The 20,684-nt window shown below is 37.4% G+C and overlaps 1 protein-coding gene across 12 annotated transcripts in view; it reads right to left on the bottom strand.

Annotated features, from left to right (window-relative positions):
- Positions 1-834: 834 nt before the first annotated feature.
- Positions 835-20,684, bottom strand: part of LOC136853202 (glutathione S-transferase 1-like) — a 498,955-nt gene continuing 479,105 nt past the window's right edge. For all 12 annotated transcript variants that reach the window (XM_067128564.1, XM_067128565.1, XM_067128571.1 and 9 more), the window contains 3 exons: positions 13,087-13,234; positions 10,929-11,159; positions 835-4,314 (listed from right to left, as the gene is read on the bottom strand). In XM_067128564.1, the coding sequence (XP_066984665.1) occupies positions 4,183-4,314; positions 10,929-11,159; positions 13,087-13,234 (511 nt within the window). In that variant the 3' untranslated portion in view covers positions 835-4,182. The remainder of the gene's footprint in view (positions 4,315-10,928; positions 11,160-13,086; positions 13,235-20,684) is intronic.

Below are 20,684 nucleotides of genomic sequence, written 5' to 3'. Positions count from 1 at the left end.
GGTCAGTAGGATGACAGGGGATCCTGTTGCTGCCAGTGATTCTTTTCATGTTTCCTGTGATTAATTGGTTGATCCTGTAGTCAGACATCACAACAATTCGTGTAATGAATTAACCTCTTCCGTAATTATAATTGTTTGTGTTACAGTAGCATCACTACTCTGGTTTTAAATTATCTAATCCAAGTTCATATTAGAAACAGGAAAGACCAGAAAAGTCTTGAAAAGGTACCTTAAATTTTTCATGAATTTCATTTTTCCACAAATGACCTGGAGTCTATACTTTAAACCTAAAACAAGAGGATGTCACCTACATAATGCAGTATGACCCAAGTGTAGTTCAAACTCACTGTTTGGGACTGAGAGCATTACAGAAATAGTCACTACTGTTCCAGGTTTTTGGAGGCTAAACTGGACAGAATCCTAAGAATGGCCCAACCCATCGAATTCATGCCCCTGCTCTAAAGAACAGTTTTTCCATGGGATATCACCATAATGATCTATATTGCAACTCCTAATAGGAGATTTTAAATATGAATCACAAGCCTGGGTATGATACCTACCTTTGCCTGGCATTAGGAAAACACCTCCCAGTTGCACCTGTATATAAATGTGGAAAGGACATTTAAGACTCAAACCCAAAGGAATCCAGGGCATTCTAGGGCACCCTTGATTGGGATTTGAGTAGACTGTTATGAAAGGCATTAACAAGGGTGACATATATTTGCTGTAAAGAATGCTTCTTCATCTGTTTAAGCAGGCTTTAACCCATCTATATTTAAAAATCATCTATCACAACTGTGGTATATGCAAGATATTGTAAATAATAATCACAAGTCAGAATACAATAAACTTTATTTCACACATAACTGTAATAACAGTACACGATGGAGAAGTAGAATGTCCATATAAAATCAACAGAAAAGAAACAATGGAGCTATGGACTTACTGCGGAAGGACAGAGGGCTCTTGTAATACAACTTTTGTCTCTTTTTATTTATATGGGAATCCTACTCTGTTACACACTTTTACATGAAAAGCATCAGTGTCTGACTAACCTATAAATCCAAAATTTGCGTATATTTGCATAAATCATAAATACAGTATAGGAAAAGAATTAGCAAGTTTTAAAATCCCATTCTAAGGAGCCAATAATACTTCTACACAATACAAAATAAAAAGCAACACAGCTGAGCAGACGTGGGTCATTAAGTACTGCAAACACAAATGGCATATGAATAAATCAAGAAACTCTCAGAAAAGAGGAGAACTATTTGGCCTTTCATGAAGAAAGAACAGAACAGCTCAGGTTTGTAATAAAAATAAAATATCCAAGATCAAAGTATCGTAACGTGTACGTACTCTAGCTTCTTTTGAGACTAAAAATTCATAAAACAATGTTAAAAGTAGAGTAACAAAATATAAAAACTTAAACACTAACTTACTACATTTGAGACTAAAAAAATCCAATAACAAACTCAAATAACATTTGAGACTAAAAATATCCAATAGCAAACTCAAATCCTTTTTTATCTAAATCATGAAATAAACAATTGCAGATTGGGGCTTAACACTGAGGAAGAAAAGGACTCCGACCAAGTAAAAAGTAAATTTAGTTGTAATATATTTCAATTTTCTCACGTCTAGATGCTACACCACAGCAGACAGTGAATCAAGGATATTTACAAAAACCAAATATAGGATGAACATAAAACACAATAATTCTTCAGTAAAAATAAAATAAATTTTATAAGCATAACTGCCAAATATAATAGTAGTCTGTTGTTTTGCATATGACCATTAAACCACAAAATGAAAAACTATCCTATATATGTTTTTTGAGTAACAACCACAATTTTCCAAACAATGTAAATGCAAAAAATCTCAAAACACTGAAGCTACATTGCAAGCAAATAAAAATAGAAGCATATGAAAAAAAAAATTGTATTTGAGGTCTTATTGCTGGGAGTTGCTTTATAGTTACAAAATATAAAGCAACTGTGCTAATAGATGGGAAGCACAATTTACAACCTTAAGGATACTGTCAAAAATAAGGAACAGGTAATTGCTTGTTATACAAAAAATCTCTTCACCTTTCCTTACATTGTATTTCATTAAAAATAACCCAAGATTCTGCCTAATGCTGCATAATGTGGGAAATTTGTAAGCCAAAAATATTTGTGTACTAACAAGGCATAATTATAATAAAAATGGTTTAACGTACACAAGTGTACAAAACTTGGCTAAAATTTTAATATTACAATTGCAAGCATGCTATTACCAATTTGAGCTTCCTGGATGTACACTGTAAACAAAATGTTCCCAATAAACCAGTTAACCGTCCATAACTGAAAACCACGTATGCCTAAAATACTATACCATTCAAACTCTAATTCCTTTTAGGGAAGGCTGTTCATGTTACTGTACATATTCATGTCGGTTAATGCTTTAACTGTCTGAAGGGGAATATCTAAGCTTGTGGCCCATTCTAAATTTTGCGGACAAAAAGAAATAGCAATCATTCCTTACCAACAGATAAAATGTTACAGGAGATGATTTGGAATCTTGGACTAACAAACTGGACATATCCCTGAGATAGAGAACTTAAAATCCCTTGCTTATAAGCTGGATACAGATATATCCCTAAATTTGGAAAGTTTCATGGTAGCAAATTATATCACTATGGAAGACATATTATGACACCCCTGCCTTTTAAGTGGATGCATTCCTATGATAGACCCCTTCAAATCCCTTCATCATCAGGTTAAATTCTTACAACATGTATGCTTTTGATAAATTGAAGTTCGTTGCTCAACTTTATGCATAGCTGGATCTGGCCTAATAGATGACAAAATTGGATAAATTACCTGCAGCCTGGATATACCTGTATTCCTAAAAAAAAAGACAATAAAAATACCTTTCACGTAGGCTACATAGTTATTTTGTTGCTATGCAAATGGTATAGGCATTGTAAAATTACAGTAGTATTATATTTTTTCTAGAAGTAGCCTTGAAGTGTCATTAATGCAGACTGATCTAGTTCACAGAATGACTGCTGCTTTACAACTGTGAATGAACTCAAAGCAAGACTTCATTCATTGTTACAAGACCAGATAATTATTGGAAGATACAGTACTGTCTTTTAAATGGAAAGAACATTTCATACTCACATGTTTAACATAACCTTATGCAGCATTAATTTTTTTATACACTTGCGTGACTATATATTCACAAATAACATTTAATACTGAATATCAGGAATAATTGACATCCATGGAAATTATAATTGTCAAGGTGGACTATTTCTTAGTGTATCTAATCCAAAGGCCCTGTTTCAAAATCTGGCAAGGGCAGATGCAACTTATTATTTGCCAGGGGTGTAAGTTATTCCCAAGACATGATGGATTCTAATGTTAAATGACATTTACAGCTCTACTTGTTTAAAACCATTTTTTTTCCCCTTAGAGGGGGTCACAGCAAAAGATGTTAGCCTTCCGATTCTCAGTAAGGTTATAATATAAACACTTGCCAAAAGAATAGCCATGAATTACTACATGTATTAGAACAGCATTTTTCTTTAAATCTATATAAGTCTTTCATAAAAAGAAATCACACGGTACAGTAAATGGGATGGCAGTATTTTTGTTTTTCATGAAGTAAAGGAAAGACGAATACAACATTTCAACAATAAAATGTGAATAAGGTAAAAATCTTAACAGTAGGAGTTTGTGTATCATTAACAACATTTTATTTTGAGTTCAAACTCAAAGTTCATTTCTACTTGAACTTTTGCTCTTGTTAAACTAACTGCTTTTCGTAAAATCCAGTTTCCAAGTGCTTAAGTCTACAGCTCTCTTTGATTATTCATATTATCACAAAAGATTTAGTTCATCTAAAATTTTACTTTGGTTGTCAATTTCATAAATTAAGTAAGTGTGTGTGAACATACAGGCATAAATATGTTGCATATATACGTACAGGTGCATACATACTGTATAACGTCTATCTATACATACATACATACATAAGTACACTGTGGCCTTATATAATGTATGCATACAAATATATACATACGTACATACGTATATAATGAGGGGGAGTGAGAGAGAGAGATCCTTGGAAGTAACGGTCAAAAGAATAAATTGTAAACATTCTTTAGATTTCTTCAGTGCCAATTTCCAAAAGTTATTTCTTGGTGATAGAAGCTTTACGTTCTTTCTCCATCTGTTTCTTGAGGTCGTCCTCCAGCTGCTTCACTCTTGCTTTGGTCATTTCAACACCTTCTAAGCAGCATGCCTTGTAATGAGGGAAGTTCTCCTGAAAGAAAAACATAGCTTTGTTAAAAAAAAATTATGCAATGTATGAGTAGAACTGAGAGCATAATAAAAGATTGTAAGGATTTAGTGAAATTCACAAATTCCTGAGTTACATGTTTGGGGAATGAAAATATGCCAGAAGGCAATATTAAAAGACATTAGAAGGAAATTTTGAACCACAGAAAATTCAAGAACTAGGCTATCATGGAGAGCTAAAGAGAAGTGAATAATTGTAATTACAGGTACTACAATTATTTGTGCCCATGAAAATACAAATCATTGCCTTTTAAACTGGAATATTTTTAGTGTGAACTGGAAATAGTCACTGAAGTTGGTAACATCTGGTAAAAGGCAAGTGAGAGGCATGGTATTGCCCACCCACCTGTCTATAACCCATCACTTAATCATGCTGAGATATTTCTGGGGTTTTTGTAGTCACAGTTCTTAAATGGTTGTGAAGCTGAACACTAAGGTTATTATTTTTGTTTAGTCCTATGAGAATACATCCTTTATGTGGGAGAATTCTCTTTCATCTAGGTATTTTTCAAGGCTCCTTTCCCTACCTCTGACATGACAGCAGAAATATGTTCCAGGGGATGGAGAGACCTACCCTCTGCAACCTACTTTAGAATGGCATTGTGCAGAAAGGATTTCTTTCTTGGGTTGCTGAGGCAAGATCCATAAAATTGGTTGCTATGGCTTCATTCCAACTGCATTGTGGTTTAATCTGTGGCTCAACATGGGAACCAGATAAGACAAAGTTCTAAAGGTTGTTGGTGTCGGGAGGAAGAACAGTGACCTCCTCTCATCAGTCTGCTCACCTGGTCTTGAAAAGGTGCTAGTGTTTGTAACCTTTTCCAAGACAGGTTATGAGATAAGGCTTATGCTGGGTTCCTCCTCACTCTCACCTGAGAAGAAGGTTGAGGCAGTGATGGCTTAAATAGGTAACTTACGCATAAAGCTTTTATTATCCACTGTGCATTCTAAAGGTTCTTTAAAGTTCTTTGAGATCTGCAGAGTACTGCAGCCTAGGTGTTGGCAGCTGCTTACACCACCAACATTGGTCTTCAGTAAGGGTCAGACCTTTTCCCATATATCTGTCTTTCAACCAGGCCTTGGCCCATAATGGTGGCAAAGGGAGAAGCTGAAGTCAGCAATCCTCCTCTCCTCCTGTTGCTAGTTGGGTACGGTCTCTCAGGACACTGGCCAACTTGACAACAACAGGGGTGGAGCTTTTGGTGCCCTGTTCTTTGGGGAGGTTGCAGACTTGCCCCCAAGGACTGATCCCCTCCCTTTCTCACATTCCATTTCTTACTGTTCAGGATTGTCCAAACCTCTCATTCTTGGCGAGGATACAAACAGTACTGAAGAAGGAAGAAAAACTTTCCAGCCTTCAACAATCCTCTCTGCATGGAGACTGGCTTTTGACCTTTCTATTTCAAGATTTGTAAAAGTGTCTCCTCTTCATCTGCAATGCTTCAGTACTAAAATGCTGGGCTCCAAGCTTCACACAGTCAACGAAACCACAAGTGTTTGTGTGTTCACTCTGCTATCTGGGTTAATTTGCTCATGGTCCATGCTGTGGTATCTGACAACTGGCTCATCCTGGCATCCTTTGAGGCTTAATTGCTGGTACCCTCAGAGAGAGAATTGCTCCAGGATCAAGATCAGTTTCTTTCTTTGTCATTGTCTGCTGTTTGGGAAAAAGGTCTGACTTTCCCCAGCTTACTAAGTCCCTGGGCATGCTGATTGACACTAGCAGCAAAGGTGTGCCCCATGGATTCTTGGAACAACAAGTTCAGGAAGCATTTACAAGGTCTACCTCTCAATCTCCTTCCTTCAGGTGTCCAGTTCCATCTTTTCTTTACAATTTTATTTTCATCCATTCTCATTAGATGACCCAGCCATCTCAGCTGCCCTGTCTCAATCTTGTTCATCACAGGTGCCACTCCTACTATTCTAACATTGTCATTGTATCTCTCCTTGTTTTGTGTATTTTTGTTCTCAGGCTTTTCATCTCTGAAAAAAGGCTGACACAGTCTGTCTGTGGTGAGAGCTGTTGGGAATGGAGACACAAACAATGGTACTGATCATGTGGAACAAAATCATGATCCACACTGCCATTCACTTGTATGATCAGCTAAAACTGAACTACTAGAGGCACATTGAGAGTCTTGGATAAACCTAGTATACTGTGAGTGTCTGGACAAAATTATGCGCCTCGCTTACCATGGTGCCCAGCATTATTGTAATATGGCAGCCTTTTTGTGTGAACCCTCTGCCTGCATGTATGTACAGTAATCTCTGTATCAAGTATATACTGGGAGTTCTGGATAAACTAGGCCCCACATGATCCCAAGCATGTAGATTGTCATGGTACCCATTGCAACCTGTCTGCAGGTGCAGAGTCTAGGGTTTGGGGGGCTTATCTAAACAGGCATGAAGACTGCAACAGTATACTGAACAGCACTGAGTTCCTTAGAGGGAACAGTTGCTACAGGGAAGTTGCTTGAAATACTGAGGAATGGACACATCTGCTGTTAATGAAAAAAAATTAAAAATTTTTAAAAGCAGTTTGGTTTTTTCCTAGGATACAAATCTACACTTTCGTAAATTGAGTTCCTTGTACAAGACACACTTTGGCTGCCTTTGACTCAGAATCCTATCACTTAGGCCTGTGGCCCCTCATGACCTCATGCAGCCTAGCATGTGCATTGTGTGAATTAACCTCTGTGCCTGGGACATCCACCAGCAGCTGCTGCAGATAGACATACCACTCGGCTTGTTGCCACCAAGATTATCTGTAGGCCTGAGACTGGTAACCAGAGTCTGTTTAGTCCCCTTCTCAGTTGGCTGAATGGAGGGAAAGTTTACACTTCCATGTTGTCGTCCCAAGGATGTTGGAAGACGTCCTGCATCGGCCCCCTTTGGTCTAGTATCAGGGAACAGTAGTGATAACTTCACGTTGAAAGCTGTTGCAGACAGGTCTATCGTGGGGTCCTGTTGCAGATCTAGCAGACTGTTTGCCACTTCCTGGTTTACTGACCACTCTGTGCTGATGACTTTGTCTCTCCTGCTGAGCTGATCAGCAACAACATTTCTTTTCCCTGGAATGTATCTGGCCTCTGGTACCGTTTCCACTATCTGTTCCAAAGCAGGATCACATTCAGGATTGTTGGCAATACCTGCTGGAGAGTCAGCAAGACCTAGATGGTGACAAGTGTGGGTCTACGAAGTCCAGAAGCCCGCCCTCCTCTTGGGAGCCTAAACTCTAGTGAGTTGTCCTGGCCCTTGGTGTGTGTGGCACTTCTATCCACTTCATGTCTCAAGTCATCTCTAGTGGTCTCTGCTGGAGGAGGAGGGCTGTCTCCAGGGGTCTTTCTCTATCCTGCCCTCCATTCGCTTTTTATGGTTATCTGCCAGGTGGAACTCCAGTAACACTGGTGACAGGGAGGACCCATTCCTGCTGTGCTCGGAGTTCAGAGGGGAGTCCTGATGTTCTGAAAGGTATGAGGTGGAGCAGGGCAAAAACTTGGTCAAGGAGACCTGGAGTCTCTATCCTGCCTCTCAGATTGGGGTTGGGATGCCTATCACTAGACCTCACCCTGGAATGGCAGAACCTGAAGGATCCTCCTCTGTTCCTGCCCCAGTTAACTGCAGAAGCAGGATCTCCTTTTGCCAGAAGCACTGGCCCTTGACGTGCTCCTGTCCCAATGACTCTGATCCACTTTGCTGCTCAGTCTCGATGCTGATCTGTCCCATAGCTGCGGGCAGGATACCAAGGAGACGACCAATGAAGTGTTGAAGGCAACAGACTGCAATCTATCTCCAAGTCCTGACTCTGATGCTGCTGCAGAACATCTCTCCAGACATTGGTACCTCAATGGGGGAGGGAGGGGGGGGAGGAAGATGCTGGGAAGTCAGATATAGACCTCTTCATTATCGTTGCTAACCCACCACACTTCACACTTTTCATTGCTGACTTCGAGGGGGACAAGCCTTCTGGAGTGGGCTATGCTGCATAAGGTTGTGAGAGGCCCCAGTTCCAAGTGATAGGATTTTCTTTTTGAGTCAGTGACTGCCAAAGCATGGTTTATGTGAGAAACTCCATGTATGAAAGCATAGATTTGTATTCCTGTAAGAACAAATTACTAATGAAGCAGGGGTAGGTAGCAACAAACCATCTAGGGAGAGCTCAGGATGAACACCTCATTTGGCAGTGTCTTATATAATGCATGCTTGTTGCCTAACCTCACACAAATAATTCCCTTTGTCAAGCCAGAGGAGAATGAGCAGAAGGTAGGGAGAGAAAGGCCAATATGGAAGGAGGGAGTCAAAAGAGATTCTGAGTTACCATAGTCATTGTAATCTCATTGTAATCCCCTTTTGAAGAAGTCATTGTAATCTCATTGTAATCCCCTTTTGAAGAAACCAGTAAACATTTTTTTTTTTATCTTCCTCCACTGCTGCTGAACCTTTCCACTACAGAGAGCCAGAACACTGCTTTCAGGCCCTATCACTGCATAACAAATCTAATTACATCTAACACCAAGAACACAATACATATTTAAAAAACACAAACACCATATACATATAATAAAAAGGATGGATTCAAGTTTCAACTCTGTGGTCAGTCAGAGCACAGCAAGATGTCTTGTCTTGACTAAGGCATAAGAAAAAATGCTGGCTTATGGTAGGTGAGTGGAAGTTCCCCCTACTCACCTGCTGCCTGCCTCCAATTAACCACCTTGTTACCAAGTTTCAATGATCATTTCTGGCTAGCCCTGAGCACTACTGCATAAAAGGTAATGGTTTGTATTTCTGCAGGAACAATTGTTGTTTAGTGATAAGTATTAATTTCATTAGTTTATAAACCAACTTCCAAGATTGTAATACATAGTAAAATTTCCATCAGGAGGTTCCAGACCGGACCCCTTAATGAGGAGAGCTGCCATTGTCAAGCAAACTATTTATACCAATAAAAAGGATAAAAGGTTAATCAGAACAGCAAGACACTATAACTCAACCACTGCCAAAGAACAAGTACAGCTTATGGAAGATGAGTGAGGTTTCCCTGACTCACCCACATACTGTACTTTCAGTTAATGATATTGTTACAAAGTTTCAGTGACCATTTATGCTAAGGAGTGCACCAACATACAAGGTGATGCATTGTATTTCCATACAAACAAATGTTTAGTAATAGCTACTGATCTCATTGGTTTATATTTGGTAGTTTTCAGTGCAAAAGTCCAAAGTGATTTTGACACCATTCAGACTATACGTATAGAGATGAAATTACAGTGTATATTGACACTGAGGTAGTCTAACAATCCCACCATTTAGACTATCATGTTAAGTATTCTGAATTTTGTGATATCAAAATTACCTGCATTTATTCAGTACAAACTATGTATTCATTGCTGTCTTACAAGACTCCCTTAAATACTGACTAATGTGATACTATCAAGGTCCTGTAAATATACTTATCAACTTTAAGATTATATCATCCAACTTTTGATTAAATTATGATATTACCCAGAAACCTCAGTCTGCTTGATTTGTTTTTCTTCATAGAGAACCCCTAGTGCTCTTTTTTCTATTACTCATATGTGATATATTCATTTTTCCTTTACAATATAAGCCTGCTCAAGCTTGGCATAATGACTCCAATATTTTGTAATCTTATCAGGATCTGATGACATCTGATACAGAGGCCTCTCTTTGGAAACGTAGCAGGGACAAGTACTTAAACACACACACCATATCCAGAGCCTATGGACGTCCAGTGTTTACCATTTTCAATGTCCTTGCTGCCAGCAAGGCTATATTGGTTCTAGTCTAACCAATCTTCCTTTGAGAGTGGACCAGCACAGAGCTGTCAGTAGCAGGACACAGACACTGGAAAGACTAACTACCTCTTCCATAAGGAACCACTGTGAAAACATCTGCAAAGTGAAATTTAACTTGGAAACTTTAAGATTGTCTCGAAGGTTTCTTCTGCTTTAGAGTTAAGAATTCAAGATTCTATCTTTATTAAAATGAAGAAATCAAGATTGAGTATATAGATAGCAGTGCCCATCTTCTTTACATATTTTAATGTGTGCTTGATTTATTCTATGTATGTATTGTAAATAGTTTCTAGTACTTTGTATATATCCATGTAAATAGTATTTCTTAAATTTTTAACATGATTTTAAATGTGTTTAGCACTTAATATTTCTGACTTTAAAACTTGTTTCTCTTTTTTAAAATAAAATGCTGTGGATATGGTATGTGTTTAAGTACTTATCCCTGCTATATTTTACTCTATCATTAGCTCTCATTGTAACTAACACTTTCATTTTGAATTTTAACAGACAAATGACTTTTCTGTTAATGTGGAATATAGAATTCTTATTTAAAACTAGCTAAGACTTTTTGTTACACAGTAAATTAGGGACTGAGAATACAATGCTGTAATTTCATCCCTTCATCCCCTGTGACGATATGATGACCTCACTGAAACATTATAAATATTTACTGAAGCATCGTGCTTACATTCACCCTCTGCAGTCGTCCAAGGACGTCGTCAAAACCTACGTAATTATATTCGAAAGCATCAATCATCCTTACCTTCATCCTCTGCGACCATCTGAGGACTTCTCCAAAACATTTATAATTATAATCTAAAGCATCAAGTTCTGTAATTGATGCCAAGACTGCAATATCAGCGATGGTGATCCTCTCCCCACACAGGTAGGGAACGCCTCCAGATTCTAAGAACTGGTCCAGATAGTCAAGGCTCGTCTTCAGCAGATTTTCCTTCTCCTGCTCAGGGGACATTCCTTGGTGGATCTTTGGGCCCTGAAATGGTCGAGTTTTCCTTATTAGTTGTTTACATTTGGTGTGACCAACACCAAGCATATGTAGAGTATACCGATATACACAAGAACTAAGTTTGGAAATATTTCCATTACTACACACAAAGCTTCAAGAGCTAAGAATACATTCAATAAGTTTCATTTGAGCTGCTTCACTAATGAGTTTGATACATTAACCTAATACATCACACAAGAAGAAGATTAATTTGAGAATTGGAGAGCAACAAACGCTATTAATATTTTACTCTACTTGTTTATGGTTTACAAGCCCATAAACATTAACCTTCAAGTTTTTTTGTATAGCTTTCATTGACAATCAAGTAATCTAATGCAGTTGAATTAAGCCAGGGATATCTATATAAAAAGACATCTGGTGTTGATTAGCTAGTTGCAGAAGCTGAAAACAGTACATAATAATAATAATTATAATAATAATAATAATAATAATAATAATAATAATAATAATAATAATAATAATAATAATAATTTACAAAACTGAGAATCAGGGGTGTGAACTATAAAAATCCTTGGCGTAAATTTTTCCATCCTGGTTATTACTTTGTATTGTCAACAAAGACTTGCCTATCTTCATTATCACACTAAATTTAGAGAGTATAATAACATGTTTATTCCCAATCCTTCCTAGCAATAATGCAACAGTCAAGGATAAATTAGAAAAAGCCCATGAAGCCCCTTCACCGCCATCTTGATAACAATGGCATGTTGATTTTAATTTTAACTTTAGATGACCTTCTGATGGACGATTTTCTCCTTCACATTTCATTACAGCGCTGAATGACCCTGTGCATCCCAGTGCTTGGCTTTTGCCCTAAACCCCATACTAAGCCTTTTTCTCTTGGGCCATGAACCAAGAAGTGACTAATCAACATTCATCCTCTCATATTGATTTCACTCTTATATCACAATGATATTTAAGAGGGTAATTTACCAAGCCCTACTTATAATAAAGGAAAGTGTGGTATGTTTTTGGCACTTGTTTCACTCTTAGTCCTTACAGCAATTCATGATTGCTGAGCTTGAAATGTGACAACAAAGTATGTAGATGGTAAGAGTTATTCGCTCTCCCGAAATGTGAAATTTAGTAGTTGCTAGCCTTACGAGAGACTGGATCATACAATCATTAATTGCAAAAGCAAAACCTTATCATTAGCTGATCGTACACCAAGCTCTAACTCCATGATACTCTTGACTATTTGGTAATGCTTAGTCATGTCTTCAATTTCAAGCTTCCTTGTAAAAGCCCTTTTTAAAAACTAATCTTCCAATGGTCTGGAGAGGTAGTCGCTGCTCATTTGACTTCCTACTTCTACAAAATGATGACATCAGAGCCTCATGCTTAAAGAACAGTAAATAGGCTTTAGACCATGTTTGGCAGAGATCCTATTTTATTTCAATAAGAGAACATTCATATTATTATTATTATTATTATTATTATTATTATTATCCTCCAGAGGATGTCGAGCAATTGGAACTTCAGAAGTTCAAGCGAAGATGCAATGCATTTTACAAACCTAATACTATTCTTCTAGCATTTTAATACATTTTTATTTATTTATATATTTTAATTTTTTCTTTCTTGATAAGTGGGATCTCTTCTTTCTGTATTTCACTTCACTTTCTCTTACTTCTTCCTAATGAGCACCATATTCTTTGGAAGCTTGAATTTCCAAGTCAAATGGCCCCTGTGGGCTTGTTTCCATATGAATAGGGTTAATTTACCAAATAATAATAATTTATTATTATTATTATTATTATTATTATTATTATTATTATTATTATTATTATTATTATTATTATTATTAACTGCATCTCAAGAAACAATTGCTGAAGAAAGAAATTAGTAAAATAAGTCGAAAAAATCAGCAACGTCGATGGCTGCCGTAACTTACGAAATATTCTTTTATTGCATGGTAAAAGGTGCCCATGTCGAAGAAAAGCATCCTATCCACTTTCCCTCTCTCCTCAGGATCCTTGGGATATAAATACTGGTTTTCCTCTGTCGCATACTTATTCACTAGATACATCATGATGGCTCGGCTGAAACGAAAACAAACAATACAGACATTAGAAGTCACTTCACATCAACGAATCATTAACACTTTGTGAGTTAGCTCATAAACACTGTAATAAGTATAGAGGTAAATTTGCAATGCAAAAAAAAAAAAAATGTTAAAGCTTAAGACCCATATAAAACATGTTTTACAAGTAAATTTATGCAGCATCCTTTGCATTTGAACTCTGTATGTATCCACCTACGCGTCATCTCCGAGGTGCTAGTACTAAACATGGCGGAAGCTCAATGGGACGCCGTGTTTAGTACTAGCCTCTCGGGGATCAAAGATATCGTTTATAGAAATATGTGTATATAATATTTTGATCCCCGAGCGGCTGGTACTTCAACACGGCATCCCATTGAGCTTCCGCCACGTTTAGTACTAGCACCTCGGAGGTGACGTGTAGTTGGATACATACCAGGTTCATACCATAGCCTCGTATGTAATATGCTACCCGAAATGATCACCCAATACTACTTAGGTCAGAGTTCACCACTTGGGTTATACAACTACCACCCCACAGGCCATACATGAGCTGCTGTGTGTGTCCCCACCTAACAAGAGGGTTTTAGGTGGAATGAGTTTTGACCATACGTGGGCTTGGGGGTCGAGCAAGAAGTCTGTGCATAGTCTATCGTGTCCTGCTTGTAGTATATTAGAAATAAAGGTTTGAAGGAATAAGGTGACGACAACAGCAATATTTACTATATACAGAGGCACCCATCAACATGAACAAGCTATAGCGGAAGGACTGATGTTACACCCGACTCCAATCAAGACCACATGAAAACTACGGGAAGGGCTGATGGCACAACACCAAAGGTAATCACGTAAGAAGTGTACCGTTCAAGGTAAATTATTTATATAAAATAAATAAATAAATAAATTTGTAACAAAGGGCCTGACATCGGTTGCTTGCTCTGCTAAATTGTTTACTAACCAAAAGGGTGTCAGCATTCATCCTCAGAAGTAAGACTAGATTCGACTCAAGGTAATTACTAATACAAGAGGTCCCGTGACAACTGATATAATTATCTATCCAGTTTATTGAAACCAAGGCTGAAAATACATACTACTGCAGATGATTCATTTATTTAGGAAATAAAAAGCCAACCTTTAGCCAATGACGTGTTTGAATTCTGTGACTAGCATTTCAAAAGTTCACAATCATACTTTTGTTCACGAATTCACTTTTTTTGTAGTTTTTAGTTTCATTGTTGCTTCTTAGGTTTTTGACTTTCACTGTTCTAGTTTTGTTTATGTAAACAAACTTGATTCTTGTTCATTTATCTTAATTTTCACAGTGTTTTATCTACTTATCCATTAATAGGAGTCACCATGATGCCCGTGACTCGTATGGAATAAGTTGATGAATAACCAAGTAGACCATCAAAGGTGGAAGAAATATTGTGAAAAGACGACTTGGTAGCTCTCTCTCTCTCTCTCTCTCTCTCTCTCTCTCTCTCTCTCTCTCTCTCTCTCTCTCTCTCTCTCGGAAGGAGAAAACCGTCGACTGGGTGTGGACGGAAAAGGGAGAGAGAGAGAGTACGGGGGGGCTGGGGTGGGGGATTGGGTAGTCGTAGACCGTCTATGAAGTTTGGCGTCCCTTACAAACACTTCTTTCCTATGCTAATAAGCTCATTAATTATTCATCTATGTGCATTACCAATGCGAGGCCATGTCGGACACATGCGAATGGATGGGCTTTTACGGTAAGGGGCCGAAGGAGGGGAGATCCACGCACCATACAAAGCCGGAATCTTCTCCTAGTGGGGAGGGAGGAAGGGAGGACCTCACGGTAACAGCAAAATTTCGATCTGAAAATGGTGCACCGGGAATAAATAGGTAGGATGGCTTAAAAAGTCATGAATGAACACATAAAAAGTTAGCTTAGTTTTACAATTAACTCATGTGTTGCGTATGCGAGAATACATCCAATGGGCTCAATGTGAATCATATATAAGTTTTGATTACTCAAACGCTTTTAGGGAAAACGAGTTAGTGAGTAAATAAACTTTTCTTCAATCTCGCGTCTGCACTGCCAATGATAAAAGGCAGCAGGTGACACTATCTCAAGGAAAGTCTTTTTTATGGTATCATATACACCGACCCTATTTGGGTTCAAAGTTTATTTTTCCTGATGTAGTCATAACGAGACTAGTGTATATAGTAACTGCGTTATTTAATCCCTAGTGAATACATATTTTAACGCTTTCCTGACACTTTTTGACTTCCGCAAATATAATATGTATATATATATATATATATATATATATATATATATATATATATATATATATATATATATATATATATATATGTGTGTGTGTGTGTGTGTGTGTGTGTATGTATTAATCTGAACACTTTTCGTGTAAAGATGAACAGAAAAACACAATAGCTCCACTGACGGTCACATATTCTAAACATCCTTGGCTCAGAAATAAAATGAAGAACTGATACATTTCAAACAATATCTTGATAGCTCGTACATTTATGTAAGTCTCTGAACGACCCCAAAAACATGGCTGGAACACGCTTGAAAGTTCGAGGTACCGGATTTGCGGTGAAACGAGCAACGCCAGATACTGAAGTCACTTGAAGCACCGGTACTCTCAGCCGGTCTTTTGCTCGATTCCAGAATCGTGAGAAATTATAATGGAGGGGGAGACTGGTGCAAGGTCTCATCTTTCCCATACCGAAGAGAGAGTGGGAGAGAAAGAGACACTAACCTGAAATTATCTACAAAAAGTCCGTTTGTTTTCAATGCTCTTCTTTATGTATCAAACGGCCGATTTTTTTTTAATGGCTAAATATATCCCTAAGGCAATTTTCAATCAGACCTCATGAGATGAAAGTAATATATAAAGCTGTCATGTTGCTCTCAGAAAGAACCTGGACAACTGTTGGCCAGAGAAACTCTAAGTTTCGTTTATCGTATTTTTCCAAAGCAAATATTATACAGGGTAACCGAGGTGTATACGAGTCTCAACAAGGTCCGCCGAGTGTGACAAGTTAAACTAAGTATTGTTTTTTTTCGCAAAATTCCAAATATTTCTGCCACTTGACTCATATACCTGAAATTATTCATGCCGAGTAAAAGAAAAATTAATGAAATTTGTGGCCCACCCAAAAAAATCACATACACACGCGCAATCAAGCAAGTGAAGGGTACGAAACGCATATAGAGAACTGAAAGAATGTGTAACAAACGCATCTAAAAACTAGAGAACGAATCCCGTCAATTCTAATTAAAATGTCATCATCGCGCAGCTGGCAGCAGGACTCATTATACCCCTGGCAATAGGACCGTCCCACCTGTTGCAATGTGGCTTCCAATGCTTTGTATTCTAATGCCCCGAGAGACGGGAATTTCATTACCATCTTATTCAATGTCTGGCCAGATGTCCTCTCGAAGACTGCCCCGGAATGTTATGCAAATAAAACGACCTGAGACGATTTACAAAGGAAATCGATCGGTCCACAAATCTTGGAAATTCAACACCAACAAATAGACGACTACCATCTTTACGACAAAACTGGAAATCTGTGTTGATAATACAGCTGTAGGCCAGTTCACTCCAATAATGTTATAAAATTCATAATACACACACACACACACACACACACACACACACATATATATATATATATATATATATATATATATATATATATATATATATATATATATATATATATATATATATATATATATATATATATATATAATATACATATATGTATTATATACATATATATAGTATTATATAATATATATATATATATATATATATATATATATATATATATATATTATATATAAAGTATGATGAAAAAATATTTCTACATATAAAATGGATATAACAATGAATTCAATTTACCTCACGTTAAGTATAATACTGTAAAAGAAGATAAGCTCTCATTTGTTTTGACACACAGTTGTTGTACAAGTAAATTTCATGCACACCTTTTTCATAAATCGTGTTTATAATCTTTTACTCAATTACTAAATATTTTTCATTATATTGTCTACGTCCTAATTAAAACTCCTTCACATTACAAAACCCTTATTAACATACTTCAATATTATTCTCCATCCTAAAAACTTTTTTTCACATATCAGAAGAATAACCTTTTTTATAAACACTTTTAACCAAACATCCACTCAACATGAAATATATGAACACTATGAACTTGCATTGTTATAGAGAACACTTATAACAAGACTGAGAGAGAAAGAACAAAGGATAAAAACCTAGCTACATCATAAAATATCTATTGCGAGAACTGCTGACGACATCTGACGAGTTTCCGACGCCGACGGCCACCTCCGAAGTTCCTCTGAAGAAAACTGTCCCAGGAAATCTATCTCTTTCTCTCCACTGCCGTCCTTCATAATAATTTTATCCGGCAGCAAAGCAGAAAAAGACAGACCCACAGGCAGACTACGTCGATTCGCCGTCCACGGAAGATGATGTGTGCTTACGGTGTTGTTCTTGTGGAAGCGTAAATGTGATCACTCGTCGTAGCAGTAGCAGGAAGATGAACTGTGATCACTCGTAGTAGGAGGAAGATGAACTGTGACCACTCGTCGTAGTAGTAACAGGAAGATGAACTGTAATCACTCGTAGTAGTAGCAGGAAGATGAACAAGACCAACATTGCGGAATCTTCTGGTATGAACCCTGGGTGTATCCGCCTAAGCATCACCTCTGAGGTGCTAGTACTAAACATGGCGGGAGCTCAATAGGACGCCGTGTTTGATACCAGTCCCTCGGGGATAAAAATATCGTTTATTAATATATAGAAATGGGTGCATATAAAAAACTTTGATCCTCGAGGGGCTAGTACTAAACATGGCGTCCCATTGAGCTTCCGCCACGTTTAGTACTAGCACATACCGGGTTCATACCGAATCTTCCTTTGGATTAGATGAATGACCTGAACACAAGTAGAGACCATTGTGCATTGTCCATTTCTCTTTTTACTCAATACAATAGAAAGGAGGTGTCCATTTCTAACCACGCTCTCAATTCATTCACAGACTGTAAGTTTCTGTAATTCTACATCAGATTCTGTTATTACATTTTTTTTTCATGAGAAGGGCTCTTACAAGATTAGGCACCACACTTTCCACCTTATGTATGTATATTTTTAACCATTCTTTTATATAGGGTAAAAGTACAAGTTTGCCAGCATCATCAGGCTCCTATATATGTGTATGTATATATATATATATATATATATATATATATATATATATATATATATATATATATATAAAAGCATATTTTAAATAGCCAAGAATGTACAACACCAGATACGCTAGGTTTTACTAAGCCTATCAAACTTGTGACCACAAGAGAGAGAGAGAGAGAGAGCTGGGGCATCTGATGGAATGAGAAAGCTGAGGAGGAATGAAAAGGAGGAGGGGGTTTATACTCCGCGGGTCACGAAGTGGAAGTTGGAAAGGAGAAAATCGTGAGGCGAGGGAGGAGTGAGGAAAGTTATCTGAGAATCCCATCTGTTCAGGAAACTCCGTCGAGATTCAAATTCTTCTTTTCAGTAATTCACTACCTCTCTCTCTCTCTCTCTCTCTCTCGTTACAATTCGGTCTGCCCGCAAGTCTTCTTCTTCTTCTTCTTCTTGGGTACACGCAGTAGGATCTCGCGCGTGAATATGTACTTGGTCTTTTTCAATATTTCTTTCCTCCTTTCTTTATTCGCTGACTGGTGCCCTCGTTCTAGATATCTATACTCGCATTTCACGGGGAGCTTTGACAAGACACACACACACCTACACACACACACACACATACACCTACACACACTCGTCAAGAACATGGGGAGAAAAGTCAGAGAAAGTTGATCCCAAGTTGATCTAAATCTTCACAGGTAATGTCAACTGCTGTCTTCCTCTTGCCTCGTTTTGAGGGAGGAAAGGAATATTTCAATATAAAAGTTCACAAACAGAAAAACAAACAAAAAAACATTCATAAATAACTACAAATTATATATATATATATATATATATATATATATATATATATATATATATATATATATAGTTTTATTATTTTTCCATTGTGTTTAAATTTCGCTTAAATCTTCCAGCCAAACCTAGGGAATGTTCTCTCTCTCTCTCTCTCTCTCTCTCTCTCTCTCTCTCTCTCTCTCTCTCTCTCTCTCTCTCTCTCTCTCTCTCATTCCATGAATATTTAAAAGATTATAACGATGTCACTTCATGAGCAAAATACTGAACATTACAAGTAACTTTATTATATTTTACATTATGTCATATTCACATATCCAGAGAGAGAGAGAGAGAGAGAGAGAAATATTAGGGTGCAAAAATCAACCAAAATTAATATTTTATTCCTAAACAATCTTGGTTTTCATAAATAACCATTATGAAAAATGTTTAACTTGATAAACAACGCCAAATACACACCCTAATACTTAGTCATGTAATATTGTGTATATACATACATACATACATACATATAGTGTATATATATGTTTGTGTTTAAAATCATTTGCCCCAGCTGTCAAATTTAAAAAACGTGACCATACTGTAATGAAACGTCATAAAGGACCGTCATCGCAAGAGTGGTCGAAGTCAAAAGTGACCAATCTTTTCATCCCTACTTTGGCCGTGGTGTGTTGTGCAGGGCTGAGTGACGCGCACTGGAAAACAAATTCATTGTTCCATACAACTGAATAGGTTGGAAACTTTTATGACCGTGTAACTCTCATGTCACGCAAAGGCATCATTGTGTGACAGTAATAAAAAAAGATTTTAGTAATAAAAGAAGAAAATTACCTATTTAAAAATCCTTCACGCGAGATTAACTATACTGTGTCTTGGAAGGTTGTAGGATTTCCATACAGTTAACTGGGTTGGAAGCGTTTATGATCACATGGATGTGACGTCACAATTTAATTGCAACAGAATAGAACAGAATATAGAATTTAGTCCAAAGGCCAAGCGCTGGGACCTATGAGTTCATTCAGCGCTGAAAGGGAAACTGACTGTAAGGTTACAAAGGTGTAACAGGAGGAAAACCTCGCAGTTGCACTACGAGTCAATTGTTAGAAGACGGTGGAAAGTCAGATGGAAGAAATAGATTATGAACGAAGGTACAGTAAAAGAAATGAGAGAGGTTGCAGCTAGGGGCCGAAGGGACGCTGCAAAGACCCTTAAGTAATGCCTACAGCGCATCATGTGAGGTGCACTCACGGCAATGCCCCCTACAAGGTTAAGTGCAACAGTGACGTGGGAAAATGACCTATTTGTTAGAACCCTTAATCTGAAAGACCCAAAAATGTCAGATGTTGGAAAAACATCACCTTTTAATATGGTTCCCCATATAACCAAAAAATGGACCCATTCACAAAAGCAGCGTGTTATTATAAAGGCCACCTAAATGACACT

Source organism: Macrobrachium rosenbergii, chromosome 26, assembly GCF_040412425.1.
Source record: "Macrobrachium rosenbergii isolate ZJJX-2024 chromosome 26, ASM4041242v1, whole genome shotgun sequence".
Classification (NCBI taxonomy): Eukaryota; Metazoa; Arthropoda; class Malacostraca; order Decapoda; family Palaemonidae; genus Macrobrachium; species Macrobrachium rosenbergii.
The sequence above is the reverse complement of the archived record's forward strand: the minus strand, read 5'-3'. Positions and strand labels throughout refer to the sequence as shown.